The sequence below is a fragment of the Chionomys nivalis genome, chromosome 1 (genome assembly GCF_950005125.1).
Source record: "Chionomys nivalis chromosome 1, mChiNiv1.1, whole genome shotgun sequence".
Lineage (NCBI taxonomy): Eukaryota > Metazoa > Chordata > Mammalia > Rodentia > Cricetidae > Chionomys > Chionomys nivalis.
This window is the reverse complement of record NC_080086.1, coordinates 117,323,197-117,341,379: the sequence shown is the minus strand read 5'-3', so window position 1 is coordinate 117,341,379 and position 18,183 is coordinate 117,323,197. Positions and strand designations below refer to the sequence as shown.

General features: G+C 43.3%; 1 protein-coding gene across 1 annotated transcript in view; it reads left to right on the top strand.

The window, feature by feature from the left end:
• The window catches only part of Ppp1r21 (protein phosphatase 1 regulatory subunit 21), a 66,592-nt gene that overhangs the window by 18,079 nt on the left and 30,330 nt on the right, over positions 1-18,183 (top strand). Inside the window, exons 5-12 of the mRNA XM_057781471.1 lie at positions 1,434-1,598; positions 1,724-1,782; positions 2,595-2,689; positions 4,755-4,807; positions 11,807-11,956; positions 15,169-15,270; positions 15,378-15,466; positions 17,805-17,941. Of these exons, the coding sequence (XP_057637454.1) occupies positions 1,434-1,598; positions 1,724-1,782; positions 2,595-2,689; positions 4,755-4,807; positions 11,807-11,956; positions 15,169-15,270; positions 15,378-15,466; positions 17,805-17,941 (850 nt within the window). The remainder of the gene's footprint in view (positions 1-1,433; positions 1,599-1,723; positions 1,783-2,594; positions 2,690-4,754; positions 4,808-11,806; positions 11,957-15,168; positions 15,271-15,377; positions 15,467-17,804; positions 17,942-18,183) is intronic.

Below are 18,183 nucleotides of genomic sequence, written 5' to 3'. Positions count from 1 at the left end.
TGGCACTAGAGAGATGGCTGTGTGGTGAGGAGAGCTTACTGCTCCTCTAGATGACCTCGGTTCAGTTCCTACCTCCCATTTTATGGCCTGAAAATGCCTGTAACTCCACTTCCAGGGGATCCCTTTTCTGGCCCCCGAGGGCACTGTATGCATGTGGTTCAGGTTTATAACATGCAGACAAACACAAACTAAAACAAGACTCAAACATGTAAAATACATAAATACGTTTAAAGATGGGTCTTATAATCCGAGATGTGGAAAAATTAATGCAAATAGTTACCTTGTTGTCTGCATGGATTTTTCGTGTTTTCTGTATGTCTCTTAAGAATGTACTGTGATTATGATTTGTTCATTTCTTAACTTTCACCCATGGCTTGATGTGAACATGTGCATTTGTTCAGCGTCTTCAGATCAAAAGTATGCTAGGCACTAGTCCCTCTACCTAGAGTTGATGAGCTGGGACATTTGGTGGGAGCTTAGCAATAAGTAGGGTTTGTTCCATGATCTATGATGTATAGGGTTTTGTTTTGTTTCTGTATTTTGAGGCAGCTTTTCTTGTAGCTCAGTGCTAGCCTTGAGCACCCTGTGCTGTCGAGAATGTTTTTGCAGTCTTAGTCCCCTTGCCTCACCTATGAAGTGCCAGCATTACTGGTGCTCATTGTGCCAGCTTTGAAAGATCTTAGGGCCCACAAGATGGCTCAGGGCATAAAGGTACTTGTCGCCAGGTCTGAGAACCCAAGTTCAATCCCTAGGACCATAAACCAACTCTTGTCTTCAGACCTCTATACATGCACACACATAAATACTTACAAGTAATTAGAAAAAGAGAAATCTTGAAAAAAAAAATATTTTTAAAGATTTATTTATTTATTATGTTCAGCCTCCATGTATGCCTGCAGGCTAGAAGAGGGCACCAGATCTCATTACAGATGGTTGTGAGCCACCATGTGGTTGCTGGGAATTGAACTCAGGACCTCCGGAAGAGCAGTGCTCTTAACCTCTGAGCCATCTCTCCAGCCCCAATCTTGAAAAAAATTTTACCTCTGCATTTTATATCTAATAAATGAATTAGCATCACAGTTATAAAGGAAGAATTCTTTGTATGTTTTAGGAGCAGCACCTCAGTTGAATTGTCTATAAATAGTTATCCAGAGTACAGATTTGGGGGCCTAAGAGAAGGGAGGTGCAGACTGTGGAGCAGGTTTCTCTGTTCCCGTGCCATTTCTGCCATGTTTTAACTACGAGTCAAAGACCATATGATGCTTTTAAGCTATTTCCACATCTGTAAAAGAAGGCTAAGAAAGTGCCACCCATGCTCCCCGTGGGAATTAAGTGTTCCTGTGCCTTCAGCTCAGCCCCTCAGCGGTGCAATAGTCACAGGGCGAGTGGTCGCTGCTGTCCTCACTGCATGCTCTGGGCTCCCCTCCTCTCAGTTTTTCGAAGCAGATGAGCATCACAAGCATGTGGAAGCAGAGCTGAGGAGTCGGCTGGCCTCTCTGGAAACCGAAGCTGCTCAGCACCAAGCTGTGATCGATGGCCTGACCCGGAAGTACATGGAGACCATTGAGAAACTACAGAACGACAAGGCTAAGCTAGAAGTAAGCTTTGGGGCGTGGGGGGGGGCTAATTAAGACCTAGGTCAGGCTCCTGTAAGTTCTGAGGTGCTGCATGGGGACTCAGCCATAGGCAGAACTGTCAGCTTTTCTTTCCTCCCAAAATTCAGGTAAAATCTCAGACTCTAGAAAAGGAGGCCAAGGAATGCCGACTTCGAACAGAAGAATGGTATGTGGAAATGGGGCCCTGAGGTCAGGGTCAGACCCAAGCCTCTGTAGGTCACTGCCAGGGAGGACCTTTTCCAGTCACACGGCCACAGCACCTGGACAGAGTGGCCTCTGCTGGGCTTCAGGATAGGTCTGGGAGGACCTGCTCTCAGCTCTGAACTGCGACTTTGTGTTCCTGACTCTCCTGGGACAGGGACTGCCTAGTAGTCTCCAGCAGGAAATATGAATGTAAACGGTGCCACTTTCTTATGGTACATTTTGAAAAAGATTGAGATTATGGGATCCAGTTGAGAGATCTCTAAATCTTAGCACATTACATAGCAATGTGCCAAAACCATTCGTAATCTTAATGTTTTGTTTTTTGCTATTTACCATAATACATAGGTTTCACTGCATTGGTAGAAATATATGTGTAGCATAGATGGTATCTGTGCTAATAATTTAGCCAAAACAGAAGTTATCGGCTTTTGAACAAGTAAGAAATAATCTAGTAAAGTACTTTTAAAAAAACTCTGTGCAATGATAATTGAATAAACATTTATAGATAGTAAATAGAAAATGTATGATTATCTTGGGGAAGTAAACTCAGGTTGTGTAAGAAACTGAAACTCGGGTAGATTCCGCAGAAGTCTCTGGGGCTTTGAGGAATGGGGCTGGTTCCTCTCTTAACGTCAAGTTTGAACAACTCTTAGAGGAATGTTCCAGATGTCAGCACAGCTCTTTGAAAGCCTGCTGCCAGCTGTTGGGATAACAAGCAATTGACGATTCGCTGATTGGTAATAATGTGGTTTTGTGGGTTCTTTTATCTTTCAGTCAATTACAGTTAAAGAATCTTCATGAAGATTTGTCAGGTAGATTAGAAGAATCCTTGTCAATCATCAATGAAAAAGTACCTTTTAATGATACAAGTAGGTATCGCACAGACACACGTTTTCTGTTATTTGCATCTTTGACTCTCTATGGTAGCTGGTTAAGTTAGATTATTTCTGATCTCAGCAAAAAACCAAATTGACCGTTTGGAGGTCTCTGCTCTCTTGATTAGTGTGGCTCATTTCCTAAGGACATTCTGAATTATCTCCAGAGCCATCTGGTACTTTCTTTTAACTGCACCGCTCACATCCCTAGGCAAAGCCAGCCTGCGTGGGAGGTGGTGGGATATTTGCATAAGAGAAGTTGATTTTGTGGCGGAAGGTGGGGGGGGTGGGGAGGGGGGGGTGGGGGTGGTGGTGTCCACCATGGATGAAGCCTGTTAACTTCTCCTTGGGGATTTCCCAGTGACAGGAAGCCTTTGGAAAGTCTAGCTTCTGTTTCTTCCTAAGGATGGCCTGGTAGCTCACACATCCAAGAGTAAGAAAAAGAATTTAGACAGCACTCACATGTGCGGTAGATGTCTAACCTTAGGTGCGAATGGAATGAAACTCTTGAAGGCAAAGAAATATTTATCTGGGAGGCCAATGAGATGGCTCGGTGGGTAAAGGGGCTGGCTGCCAAGCTGGCAAGCTGAGTTCAGTCCCCACAACGCCCCAAAGTTGTCTTTTGACTTTCATCTGCTATGGCATTCAGGCACTTGCTCCTACCTGCTTGAAAAATAAATTAGTTCTTAAAAATTAAAAAAAAAAAGAAAAGAAAATATATTTGGAATTCAAAGCCCACATTCAAGTTAATACAATCAAGTTAATCCACACTTCCTTTTTCTACAGCTACATTTGAAATTTAGTTTTTAGTTCCTTTAATTTCTTGTTAGAAAAGCTGGGGAGGGGGTGAAGAAAACAGCAGTTTGATCCCATCTAAAATCAGCATAGGCGCTGCTGGAGAGATGGCTCAGCTGTTGAGAGCACTGGTTGCTTTTCCAGAGGCTCTGTTTCCAGTGCGCGCGAAGTAGCTCCTAGCAGTCTGTAATCCTAGTTCCAGGGGATCTGGTGCTGTGGGAGTGCATGTGGTGCACAGCCCATGTCTATCAACAACCCGAACTCCCCCTTGAAAACAATCCCTGTGCCCAGCTTCTACACAAGGGACACACAGTGTGAGGAGGCCTCTGCAGGGTCCTCGGTGAGCTCTCTATCACAGTGATGGGTACTGAGGGACTGTGGGAAGAAGTCAGGCAAGCACAGTGAGGATTTTGGTGAAGCAAGTGTTTCTACCCGCTGATGCTGTCATTGCTGCACAGCACTGGGAAGTCAGGGAGAATGCCTGTGGGAAAGGCAGCCAAATCTGCTGACTGGATTTTGTGACCTTGAAAGGACTAGTAATTTTTTATTTTAATTAATTAATTAATTAATTTCATTTTGGGGGGTTTTTTGAGACAGGGTTTCTCTGTAGCTTTGGGGCCTGTCCTGCAACTAGCTTAGCTCTTGTAGACCAGGCTGGCCTTGAACTCACAGAGATCTGCCTGCCTCTGTTTTACAAGTGCTGGGATTAAAGGTGTGCACCACCACCACCCAGCAAGGAGGACCAATAATTTTGTGGTGCCTGGTACTAGGCAACATCTGTGGCAGGTGGCAGGTGGCAGGCGGCCTGAGTGTGAGGACTGAAGAAGACTGTGGGACCAGCCAGGAAAGAAAGCATTGAGGTACTGGGACCCGCAGCAGCAGACAGTGAAATATGGTCCTGGTAGGGACACTGGCATTTTTGGAGGATTAGTGTGGCAGCCAGGGGAGGGTTATTGTAGAAGAATGATGAATGACAGCAAGAGTATTAGGAGCCTTTGTAAGGAATCTTGAGAGGCCCCAAAGAGGAGTTTGAAAAGATTTCTTTGAAGTGGAAATCCAGGAGTAGTTTGTTTGTTTCTTTTAATCCTGAAGTTAAACAAAGAAACAGTTATTACTTACCTGCAAAACCACAGCTTCCCTATATATTCCAAGCTCCTCTGCTGTGATTGTGTGTCGGACATTGAGTTCTCATAGGAAGGATTTTGCAGTTGCTCTCCTTTGAAGACTGAGCTGAGCTCTAATGGGCATCACTTTTGTGTTGTAGAGTATCATCTGTACAATGCTCTCAACGTTCCACTGCACAACAGGAGACATCAGGTAAAGGATGGAGTGGGCGTGTCTTCTCAGTTTCAGCCGTCCATACACTGTCCTACCAAAGTCTGATGTGCTGCTCACTGCTTTGCTCTCTCTCATCCGTTTCTTTATTTTTTTTTTATTAATTAATTAATTTAATTATTAAAGATTTCTGCCTCTTCCCCGCCACCACCTCCCATTCCCTCCCCCTCCCCCAATCAAGTCTTCCTTCCTCCTCAGCCCAAAGAGCAAGCAGGTTTCTCTGCCCTGTGGGAGGTCCAAGGACCACCCACCTCCATCCAGGTCTATTAAGGTGAGCATCCAAACTACCTGGGCTCCCACAAAGCCATTACATGCAATAGGATCAAGAACCCATTGCCATTGTTCTTCAGTTCTCAGTAGTCCTCATTGTCCATTATGTTCAGCGAGACCGGTTTTGTCCCATGCTTTTTCAGTCCCCGGCCAGCTGGCCTTGGTGAGTTCCCGACAGATCATCCCCATTGCCTCAGTGTGTGGGTGCACCCCTCGCCGTCCTGAGTTCCTTGCTCGTGCTCACTCTCCTTCTGCTCCTCCTTTGGATCGTGAGACTTCAGTCCAGTGCTCCAATGTTGGTCTCTGTCTCTGTCTTCTTTCATCGCCTGATGAAGGTTAATATTCAGGGGGATGCTTATATGTTTTTCTTTGGGTTCACCTTCTTATTTAGCTTCTCTAGAGTCACGAATTATAGTCTCAATGTCATTTATTTATGGCTAGAAACCAAATATGAGTGAGTACATCCCATGTTCCTCTTTTTGGGTCTGGCTTACCTCACTCAGGATAGTGTTTTCAATTTCCGTCCATTTGTATGCAAAATTCAAGAAGTCATTGTTTTTTACTGCTGAGTAGTACTCTAATATGTATATATTCCATACTTTCTTCATCCATTCTTCCATTGAAGGACATCTAGGTTGTTTCCAGGTTCTGGCAATTACAAACAATGCTGCTATGAACATAGTTGAGCATATACTTTTGTTGTATGTTTGGGCATCTCTTGGGTATATTCCCAATAGTGGTATTGCTGGGTCAAGAGGTAGGTTGAACCCGATTTTCCTGAGAAACCGCCACACTGCTTTCCAAAGTGGTTGCACAAGTTTGCATTCCCACCAGCAATGGATGAGAGTGCCCCTTTCTCCACAACCTCTCCAGCAGAGGCTATCATTGGTGTTTTTGATTTTAGCCATTCTGACCGGTGTAAGATGGTATCTTAATGTTGTCTTGATTTGCATTTCCCTGATTGCTAAGGAAGTTGAGCATGATCTTAAGTGACTTTTGGCCATTTGAACTTCTTCTGTTGAAAAGTCTCTGTTCAGCTCAGTGCCCCATTTTATAATTGGATTGATTAACCTTTTACGGTCTAATTTCTTGAGTTCTTTGTATATTTTGGATATCAGACCTTTGTCAGTTGCGGGGTTGGTGAAGATCTTCTCCCAGTCAGTGGGTTGCCTTTCTGTCTTAGTGACAGTGTCCTTTGCTTTACAGAAGCTTCTCAGTCTCAGGAGGTCCCATTTATTCAATGATGTCCTTAGTGTTTGTGCTGCTGGGGTTGTACGTAGGAAGTGTTCTCCTGTGCCCATGTGTTGTAGAGTACTTCCCACTTTCTCTTCTATCAGATTCAGTGTGTTTGGACTGATATTGAGGTCTTTAATCCATTTGGACTTGAGTTTTGTGCATGGTGATATATATGGATCTATTTTCATTCTTCTACAGATTGACTTCCAGTTTTGCCAGCACAATTTGTTGAAGATGCTCTCTTTTTTCCATTGTATACTTTTAGCTCCTTTATCGAAAATCAGGTGTTCATAGGTTTGTGGGCTAAAGTCAGGGTCTTCTATTCTATTCCATTGGTCGACTTCTCTGTTTTTATGCCAGTACCAAGCCGTTTTCAGTACTGTAGCTCTGTAATAGAGTTTGAAGTCAGGGATGGAATGCCTCCAGACAATCCTTTATTGTATAAGATTGTTTTGGCTATCCTGGGTTTTTTGTTTTTCCATATAAAGTTGATTATTGTCTTCTCCAGATCTGTGAAGAATTTTGATGGGATTTTGATGGGGATTGCGTTGAATCTATAGATTGCTTTTGGTAGAATTGCCATTTTTACTATGTTGATCCTCCCAATCCAAGAGCAAGGGAGGTCCTTCCATTTTCTGGTGTCCTCTTCAATTTCTTTCTTCAAAGACTTAAAGTTCTTGCCAAATAGATCTTTCACTTCCTTGGTCAGAGTTACCCCAAGGTATTTTATGCTATTTGTGGCTATCGTGAAAGGTGATGCTTCTCTGATTTCCCTCTCTGCTTCCTTATCCTTAGTGTATAGGAAGGCAACTGATTTTTTGGAGTTGATTTTGTATCCTGCCACATTACCAAAGGTGTTTATCAGCTGTAGGAGTTCTTTGGTAGAGTTTTTGGGGTCGGTTATGTATACTATCATATCATCTGCAAATAATGAAAGCTTAACTTCTTCCTTTCCAATACGGATCCCCTTGATCCCCTTATGTTGTCTTATTGCTATTGCTAGAACTTCAAGCACTATATTGAAGAGGTATGGAGAGAGTGGACATCCTTGTCGTGTTCCTGATTTTAGTGGGATGGCTTTGAGTTTTTCTCCATTTAATTTAATGTTAGCTGTCGGCTTGCTGTAAATAGCTTTTATTATATTTAGGTATGCCCCTTGTATCCCTAATCTCTCCAAGACCTTTATCATAAAGGAGTGTTGAATTTTGTCGAATGCTTTTTCAGCATCTAATGAAATGATCATATGGTTTTTTTCTTTCAGTTTATTTATATGGTTGATTACATTGATAGATTTGCGTATGTTGAACCAGCCCTGCATCTCTGGAATGAAGCCTACTTGATCATAATGGATAACTTTTCTAATGTGTTCTTGGATTCGGTTTGCCAGTATTTTATTGAGAATTTTTGCGTCGATGTTCATGAGTGAGATAGGCCTGTAATTCTCTTTCTTGGTTGGGTCTTTGTGTGGTTTTGGTATCAGGGTAACTGTAGCTTCATAAAAGGAATTTGGCAATGACTCTTCTGTTTCTATATTGTGAAATACATTAAGAAGTATAGGTATTAGCTCTTCTTGGAAGTTCTGGTAGAATTCTGCATTGAAACCATCTGGCCCTGGGCCTTTTTTGGAAGGGAGATTTTTGATAACTGTTTCTAATTCTTCGCGACTAACAGGTCTATTTAGATCGTTCACCTGGTCTTGGTTTAGGTTTGGTATATGGTACTTATCTAAAAAAGTGTCCATTTCTTTTGCATTTTCCAGTTTTGTGGCATACAGGCTTTTGTAGTAAGATCTAATGATTCTCTGAATTTCCTCTGTGTCTGTGGTTATGTCCCCCTTTTCATTTCTGATCTTATTTATTTGCGTGTTCTCTCTCTGTCGTTTAATTAGTTTGGATAGGGGTTTGTCAATCTTGTTGATTTTCTCCAAGAACCAACTTTTTGTTTCATTGATTCTTTGGACTGTTTTCTGTGTTTCTATTTTGTTGATTTCTGCCCTCAGTTTGATTATTTCCAGTCTTCTACTCCTCCTGGGCGCGTCTGCTTCTTTTTTTTTCTAGAGCTTTCAGGTGTGCTGTTAAGTCCCCAATGTATGCTTTCTCCGTTTTCTTTAAGTGGGCACTTAGTGCTATGAACTTTCCTCTTAGCACTGCTTTCATCGTGTCCCATAGGTTTGAGTATGTTGTCTCTTTGTTTTCATTAAATTCAAGGAAGACTTTAATTTCTTAATTTCTTCCTTGACCCAGGTGTGGTTCAGTAGTTGACTGTTCAGTTTCCATGAGTTTGTCAGCTTTCTGGGGGTAGCTTTGTTGGTGGCTTCTAACTTTAATCCGTGGTGATCTGATAAGACACAGGTGGACACTGATATTTTTTTGTATCTGTGGAGGTTTCCTTTGTTTCCAAGTATGTGGTCAATTTTCGAGAAGGTTCCATGAGCTGCAGAGAAGAAGGTGTATTCTTTCCTATTTGGGTGGAGTGTTCTATATATGTCTGTTAAGTCCATTTGATTCATTACCTCCAACAATTCTCTTAATTCTCTATTAGTTTTCTGTCTGATTGACCTGTCCATTGGTGAGAGAGGTGTGTTGAAGTCTCCTACTACTAGTGTGTGTGATTTGATGTCTGCCTTGAGTTTTAGCAATATTTCTTTTACATAAGTGGGTGCTTTTATATTAGGGGCATAGATATTCAGGATTGAGACTTCATCCTGCTGAATCGTTCCTGTTATGAGTATAAAGTGTCCCTGTCGATCTCTTCTGATTGATTTTAGTTTGAAGTCAGTTTTGTTAGAAATTAGTATGGCCACACCTGCTTTTTTCTTAGGACCATTTGCTTGAAAAACCTTTTCCCAACCCTTTACTCTGAGTAGATGCCTGTCTTTGTGGTTGAGATGAGTTTCTTGCAAACAGCAGACTGTTGGATCCTGTTTTCGTATCCAATCTCTTAGCCTGTGCCTTTTTATTGGTGAATTGAGACCATTAATATTAAGTGATATTAATGACCAGTGGTTGTTAACTCCGGTTATTCTTACTGCTTTTGGTAGAAGAGTTTGTGTGTCTCCCTTCTTTGAGTTGTGCTGTTGAAGGGTCGCTAGATGCCTGGGTTATTGTAGGCAGTGTTGGCAATGTTGGATTCCTTGGGTTGTGATTTTCCTTCTATTACTTTCTGTAGGGCTGGATTTGTGGCAACGTATTGTTTAAATTTGTTCTTATCCTGGAATGTCTTGTTTTCTCCATTGATAGTGAACGATAGCTTGGCTGGGTATAGTAGTTTGGGTTTGCATCCATGGTCTCTTAGTTTCTGTAGTACCTCTATCCAGGACCTTCTGGCTTTCATGGTTTCCATAGAGAAGTCAGGTGTAAGTCTGATCGGTTTACCTTTATAAGTTACTTGGCCTTTTTCCTTTGCAGCTCTTAATATTCTTTCTTTAATCTGTATATTTTGTGTTTTGATTATTATATGGCGAGGGGACGTTTTTTTTGATCCAGTCTGTTTGGTGTTCTGTATGCTTCTTGAATATTCAAAGGAATATCTTTCTTTATGTTGGGGAAGTTTTCTTCCATAATTTTGTTAAAAATGTTTTCTGGACCTTTGAGCTGTGCCTCTTCTCCTTCTTCTATCCCTATTATTCTTAGGTTTGGTCTTTTTATTGTGTCCCATATTTCCTGAATGTTTTGTGATGAGAATTTGTTGGTTTTGGTGTTTTCTTTGATCAGTCCGTTTATTTTCTCTATGTTGTCTTCAGAATCTGAGATTCTTTCTTCTATCTCTTGTATTCTATTGATTATGCTTGTTTCTGTAGTCTCTGCTCGTTGACCTATATTTGCCATATCCAGCTGGTCCTCAGTTTGTGTTTTCTTCCTTGCTTCCATTTCAGTTTTCAATTCTTGGACTGTTTCCATTACCTGTTTGATCGTTTTTTCTTGGCTTCCCAGGGTATCATTTACGTATTTACTCATTTCTTCAAACTTTTTGTTATACTTCTCATCCATTTCTATGAGGGCGTTTTTTACATGTTGTTTAAGGGACTCTATTGCTTTCAAAAAGTCAGTTTTTTCCTCTTCTCCTGTGATAGGGTGTTCAAGTCCTTGTGTTGTAAGATCATTGGGTTCTGGTGTTTTCATGTTGTTTTTCAGATTGTTGGGTGAATTCTTGCCTTGGCGTCTGCCCGTCTCCTCTTACCGATGCTATCTATTGGGTTTGATTTAATTGTAGCGGGGCAATCTGTTCTCAGTGCAGGCTTCACTGTTTCTTGCCCGCACTATCCTGTATCCAGTGCCTCCGCCGCCTGGGCCTGCCTGCCGGTGCCTCCGCCGCCCGGAACTGTCTGTGCGCCGGTGCTTCCGCCGCCTAGGCCTGCCTGCCGGTGCCTCCGCCACCTGGGCCTGCCTGCGCGCCGGTGCTTCCGCCGCCTAGGCCTGCCTGCCGGGCCTGCCTGCCAGTGCCTCCGCCACCCGGGCCTGCTTGCACGCCGGTGCCTCTGCTCCCGGACTTGCCTGCGTGCTGGTGCCTCCGCCGCCCGGGCCTGTCTGTGCGCCGGTGCTTCCGCTGCCTAGGCCTGCCTGCCGGGCCTGACTGCCGGTGCCTCCGCCACCCGGGCCTGCCTGCACGCCGGTGCCTCTGCCGCCAGGACTTGCCTGTGTGCTGGTGCCTCCGCTGCCCGGGCCTGCCTGTGCGCCGTTGCTTCCGCCGCCTAGGCCTGCCTGCCGGTGCCCCGCCGGCCGGAACTGTCTGTGCGCCGGTGCTTCCGCCTCCTAGGCCTGCCTGCCGGTGCCTCCGCCACCCGGGCCTGCCTGCACGCCGGTGCCTCTGCCCTCATCCGTTTCTTTAAACCATAAGTTGCTTTGATTGAATTCATGCTCTACTGATTTTTTAGATTTTTATGTATTTTTTACATTTATAATTTAATGGGGGAGTGCTCCTATGTGGAGGCCTGAGGGAGCCTGTTTCCTCCTTCCACTGCATGGGTCCTGTGTATAGTTCTCTGATCGTCAGGCTTGTTGGTGTTGGTGGCAGGCACCTTTACCCAGTACTACTTCTGATTATTTTATTAAGACAGGGTCTCACTGTGTAGCTCTCGCTGTCCTGGAACTCACTGTGTAGACCAGGCTGGCCTCGAACTCACAGAGATCCCCTGCCTCTGCTTCCCAAGTGCTGGGATTAAAGGCATGCACCACCATACCTGGCAGTACTTCTGATTTTTGATATTTTTCTCATTTTGTCACATTAGAACTGAATTATGGGATGCCTTGCTGTTTGAACCAGGCTTTTGTGTTAGGGTAGTGTGATTTTTTTAGCCAAGGCCAAATGTAGAAGGTGGATCCGCCAAATCTGATGGCTTCCTAAGTTGCTCGGATGGGAGGACACCGAGACTCGAGTGGGAACAATTGAATGTAGACTGAGGAGTACTCTCACTAGGGTTCAAGTGCTTCCCAACAATTGCTCGGTAGTTGACTTTGTGTGCTTTGCATTTTAAAGCTGAAGATGCGTGATATAGCTGGGCAGGCCCTGGCTTTTGTTCAGGACCTCGTGCCGGCTCTTCTGAACTTTCACACCTACACGGAACAGAGGATTCAGATTTTCCCTGTTGATTCTGCCATTGACGCTATATCACCATTGAATCAGAAGGTAAGTAGTTATGATGCCGTTCTTGCCATGGACAGATGCGGAGAACAAATAGGGACTTCTGTTCAGACTGCTTCCCTGTATTAGCCATGGAAGAAGTCACAAGTCACAGTCTTCACCAAAACACAGTATGGTATGGCAAATGCAGGGTGTTAAGTAATTAAAGCTAGGGGAATTATCAGAAGACTGCAAAGTGAGCAGTGGAGGAAGTGATGAGAGAGACAGACAGAGACAGAGAGCACACACGCAGTTGAGCTAGCTACCAATATGGCCAGTAAGTGTGGAGTCAGCAGGGAGGGCCGTGCCCTGTGAAGAATTGGTGAAGATTCTCTGGGATTTGGAGCCTTGAAGACTGAGTGAGATTTGGATGTAGGAAGAGGGATGGTGATTGTTTGAGCTCCCAGAAGGAGCTGTATGAGTGGGAATGTCAGGCAGGACAGCATGGTGGGTGGGCCTGAGCTTTGGGGAAGGATGGGAGGGAGTGCTGAGCCAACTTCTGGGCTGGAATGTAAAGCCCCTGGAGTGGAAAATGGGATGAAAGTTAGGAGAGCAAAGTGGCTTCTTCCCCATTGGTTACTTCCCCATTGTGCAGCTTTTGATAGCGGTTGGCAGAATTCCGTTTCCGTTTTGCTAGGAGGGCTAATTTGCTGGTATGTTTCTGTCTTGTCCATAGTTGCTTTGACTCTGTCATTGGTCCAAACAACCAGTGCAGTCTGCCGCTCGTTCCTTCTGCTGAGACGGCTAGTGGGAAAGGGCGGAGTCAGTTGTGTGGGTTTGTGGGGCTTACCTCAGGATAGAGGAGGTTTGCATGTAACTTTCTTCAATCCTTCTGCTTCCTTTTGGCCAAAAGATTTTTGACTCCCTACCCAGGTAGTTTTAAAAAGGATTTAAGGACACCTTCAAAGTTTTATTTTATTATTATTTTTTTGTTTTGTTATTTTGAGACAAGATTTCTCTCTTTAACAGCCCTGGCTGTCCTGGAACTCTGTAGACTAGGCTGGCCTCTGCCTCTGCCTCTGCTTTCTGAAGGCTGGGATTAAAGGTGTACGATACCATCACCCTGCAAAAAATTTTATTTAACTGTAAAACTAAAATGCTAATAAGTATATTCGTTTTATATGACTGGACATTAAGGTACCCAGGACTTAGTGGTTTAAAACAGTAGATATTGGCTGTCTCCCAGTTCCTGTGATCAGGAATTCAGGGACCAGCTACCTAGGGAGTTTGCAGTTCCTGCCATCTCATAGGATTACACTCACAGATGGTGTCACTGGGACTGCATTCATCTGAAGGCCTCACTGGCTGAGGGGTGTACTTCTGAGGTGGCTCAGATTTATTTACTCACATGCTGGCTGGTGCCAAGGAGCCTCTTGCTCATGTGCCCTTCTCTCTAGGGTGATGTTCTCATGACATGACACCTAACGTCCCTTAGAGAGCTTAGCTCAAAAGACGTGGAAGCCATAGTCTTTTGGGACACTTGGCTAGTCCCATTTGTCATGCCTGTTGTGTTATTAGTCACAAAGACTAACCCTGAAACAATAGGAGTGGGTAGCATTCAAAGGCAGGAATATGTGGACCTCATTGAGGTCAACTTGGAGGCCAGCTCACATACAAGGGAGGCTGAAGGATCTTGCTACAGATGTGTCCTCTGAGAGCTTGATAATGTCATCAGCCATGCTTTCCTACTTAGTCTGACTCTTCCTAGCTTGCTTGCCTATTTATTTATTTAGTAATCTATTCATTCATTTACATAGTCTAATATTTCTGGGCATTGGATATAGTCATGTCTACAGATATCCAAAGTGCCTAGTAGGTAGCGAAGACTTGGGCTCTGAAGTTGGACTTCTTGGCATATGTTTTAGCTGTGCTCCCTTGGGAGATTTATTTAATCTCTCTGCTTTGAATTAGAGAGGGACTTGCCCATGTCACAGATGTATACAAGTAACATAAAAGTACCAGTGCCTGGCATGCACTAAGTGCTCGGCAGAAGTTAGCCATTGCCATGCTCGTGCCTCAGTAGTGCTTGATTTTCATCAGTTTTAGTGATGCATAAATCTATTGAGCCTCATAAAAATAACTTTTTTTTTTTTTTTTTTTGTCCAAGACAGTATTTCTCTGTGTAACAGTCTGTACTGTCCTGGAGCTCACTTTATAGACCAGGCTGGCCTTGAACTCATAGAGATCTGCCTGCTTCTGCCTCCTGAGTGCTAGGATTAAAGGCATGAGCCACCACTGCCCAACAAAATAACTCTTCTAATTTTAATTTGTCCAGAACACCTCATTATTTTGTAGGCTTCGTGTATTTCTTAGTATTTCATCTTCAGTACTTTGGCCTGTGAAAGTCCCTCTGGTTTTTCTACAAAGTCTATAATATTGAAGACTTGGAAACCTTTTGCTAGAAGATGGCCAAGATGTGTAAACTGTTTCTAGACTCTTAAAGTAACTGGGAACTTCTACTTTACAGCCGTGGACAGTGGAGCCCAGAGTGCTTGAGCTATGCAGGACAGTATTACTGTGCTGTGTCCATGGGGTCACCTGCATTTTGTAGAAGCCAGGACAGTACATGTCTGTATGCAGAAGTTCAGACTTGAGTCATTGTGAAATACCTTGATGACTGAGACATTTTATAAGTGCATCTTATTTCCTTTGCTTCTAAATTGTCTAAAATATAGTGGGATCCCGACCCCCACTGATGGGATTACTGCCCCGCCCCCCATCACTACACAGGCCAAGCACACAGTGTAGCACTGGGCTATAGCCACAGCATCTGTTTGCATGCTATGACATCAGTCATGATAGTGAACATTTTCACTCACCTTGCTGACATCCTGGCATTTGCTAACCCTGAACTGTATGTACAGTAAAACACGAAGCTGCCTAGTTGGCTTGTTGAAAACCAAGATGCATAGTACAAAGTCCGCCAACCCTTCTGCTTTTTCCTCACTGGGACCCCTGCAAAGCAGCCAGTGTCCAGGGACCCTGGCCCACTGCTCTCTTCATGACTGGGTTGGCTTTATCATTTTCTCAGCTTCCTGGTTGTGTCACCTGCTTCCTTGATTTGGATAGCTAAGGGGACTGGAGAATTTTATCTGTGACATTTTATCTGGGGTTTTCCAGAAATGTGTTCAGAAGAATTTCAGTGTGAAGTCAGAGTCCCTCTCCCGAGTGCTGGCACTTATTTTCCATCAAATTCATTCAAACCTACTTTTATGCAGTTCTCTCAACACCTTCATGAAAATGCGTCCTACGTCCGCCCCCTTGAGGAAGGAATGCTGCATTTATTCGAAAGTATAACTGAAGATACTGTGACTGTCCTGGTAATTTTGCTTCTTGTGGTTTTTCTTTTGCCTTTTTTTAAAACTACGGGGAAGCGTGGGCTCTCATTGTCCGGTAGCACTTTTAACGTGGAATGATCTTTATCCAGGAGACAACTGTGAAGTTGAAGCCGTTTTCAGATCACTTAGCTTCCTACATCCGCTTCCTTAGGAAAATCCTTCCTTACCAGTTAAAAAGGTATGTATTCCCTGGAGGCCAGGGATCTTGGGGTGTTGGGGTGGGACCTGACCTGTTCTGGAGTTAATCAAAGAGTAACAGGCGTCTCACGTCTGTCTGGACCGACTGCAGCCTGGGTCAGCTATGGTTTTCAGCGACCCTCTAGTCTGCATAAGGTCATAATCAGTGTTTTCAATAATTGGGAATGAGACTTTTCTTTTTAAGAAACATATGGTTTTGGGTTTTTTTTTTTAAATCCTTTGTTTTTAATGTCTAGATGAGAGTTAGAATATTTAACTTCTACATTTGAGTCATAATCCTTGGATATCCTTAGAATGATATCTTTTTATTATTGGAAACTTAACTTCAGTTATAAAATAAAGTCTTTATCTGCTCTGGATCTTCTAGGCTATGTCATCCGAAACCTCTTAAATAATCAGCATTAATATTTTTAATTCCACCTTACATTTCTAGAAAGGCGTAAGAGTGTACTGGAAAGTTGATAGAATTGCTTGGAAGTTTTCTTACTGTTTGTTTTGAGATAAGTTCTCACTGGTCTTGGCTAGCCTAGAGCTTGCTACATAGATCAGGCTGACCTTGAATTTATAGAGACCCACCTGCCTCAACTCCTGAGTGCTGGGATTAAAGGGTGCACTTGTGCCTTTCTATGATTTTAGTTTAGAGTGTTTGCTAAATCCTTCTCTTGGTGGCAAATGCCCTTACTTACTGAGCTATCTTGCTGGCCCAACTTTTTCCCGATTGTCACTGTGAGCAGCTGACCTGCTCTGTAGAGGGATGAGAGAGGTCGAGTAGAGAGGAGACAGGGACTGGAGGGTGTAGATGAAATCGTCTTCTCTGTGTTAAATTCTCTGGGTTTGTTCTTTTTTGTTTTGGGGGTGAGAACAGAGTTTGACCAGCACAGGCTCACCTGAAGCTCACCATCCTGCCTTAGCCTTCGATAGTGGGATTGCAGGCACACCACCATGCCTGACATTTTTCTGGTTTTGTATGGACCTTTTTACTTGATTACTACTTATTAAATAAACACTATTAAGAGTCTTCATTTTTAAACTTTCTAGTTAAGGTACCTATTTAAAGTTGAAAATGGTCAAATATATTTTGTGATAATATATTTTTTAACTTTTTATTTTTATTTTATCTACATTAATGTTTGACCTGCATGTATGTCTGTGTGAAAGTGTTGAGTCTCCTGGAACTGGGATTATAGGCAGCCGTGAGCTGCCATGTGGGTGCTGGCAATTGAACCTGGGTCCTCTGGAAGAGCAGCCTGTGCTCTTAATTGCTGAGCCAGCTCTCCAGTCCCATTTTGTGATAATATCAATCTAGTATTTGTTTTTAAATTTGAGCCTATGTAGTAGCAATGCCAACTTTTGTTTAATTAATCCTCTTTAGGGATTCAGTTAATTAGAATGTCTCCTATACATAGCTTGGGTTTTCCTAGCAAAGGTTCTCTGTTCAGAACTGAACTGCCCAGCTCACTCATGTGGAGCCGAAGATTCTCAGGTTCACATGCCCGTGCTCCAGCCGCTCCACCTGGGGTGTCATCACTGACAGTCATGTCCCTGCTGTGAAAGCCACAGAGCTGGCCCCTTCTTCACAGCTTTTCTTGGAGTTAGGTTCTTTTGTTCCCAGTCCTCATCCAAATCCACAGGGAAATGGGACAGTTTTGCTTTTGTTTCTTGGAACTATTTGACTTTAAGAGTCTTGTGAGAAGTCTCAGTGAGACAAGCGTGCCTATTTTAAAAATTTTTAATATGATCCAGAGATATGACTTAGTAGGTAAAGTTTGGGGTTTTCGAGACAGGGTTTCTCTGTAGCTTTGGAACCTGTCATGAACCAACTCTTGTAGACCAGGCTGTCCTTGAACTCACAGAGATTCACCTGCCTCTGCCTCCCGAATGCAAGGATTAAAGGCGTGTGCCACCACTGCCTGGCTACCATGAAAATATTTTTAATACTTAAAAATATATTACTTTCATGCTGGAGAGAGTGGTTAAGGGCACATTCTATTCTTCCAGAGCTCTTGGGTGGATTTTAACATCCATATGACAGCTCACAGCCATCTGTAACTCCAGCTCCAGGAGATTCAATGCCCTCTTCTGGCCTCCTCAGGAACCAGACACACAAATGGTGCACAGAAATATATGCAAGCAAAATATTTAGACAAATAAAAAATTATATATATAAAGCATATAAGCACATATATAAAACATTTAGACAAATAAAAAGTTTTATATATACAAAACATTTAGACACAAAATAAATCTTTTATTTAAAAAAATAAAAAGGAAAAGAAAGTCATCCAGGATGCTCACTTTTGAAACCCTGCCATTTCTAGTTTAGAAGAAGAATGTGAATCGTCCCTTTGCACACCTGCACTGAGAGCCAGGAACCTGGAGCTGTCCCAGGATATGAAGCGAATGACGGCCGTGTTCGAGAAGCTGCAGACGTACATCACTCTCCTTGCCCTGCCCAGTAAGTAAGACTGCTGCTTATGACTCACCTTGAAAGATGCAAGAGGACAAGAAGCTGGAAAAGGGATATGGCTTAGCTTGGGAGAATGGGCAGGGCATAAGATCTGGAATCAGAACCTTGAATTCAGTGAGCAGAGTTAATGAAATTAAGGAGTAAATGAGGGTGAATGTTGTGTTATGAAGTTAAGGTAAAATATTTGTCATTAACCATGCATTAAGTTGTAATTCCCCTTCTCTTTTTTC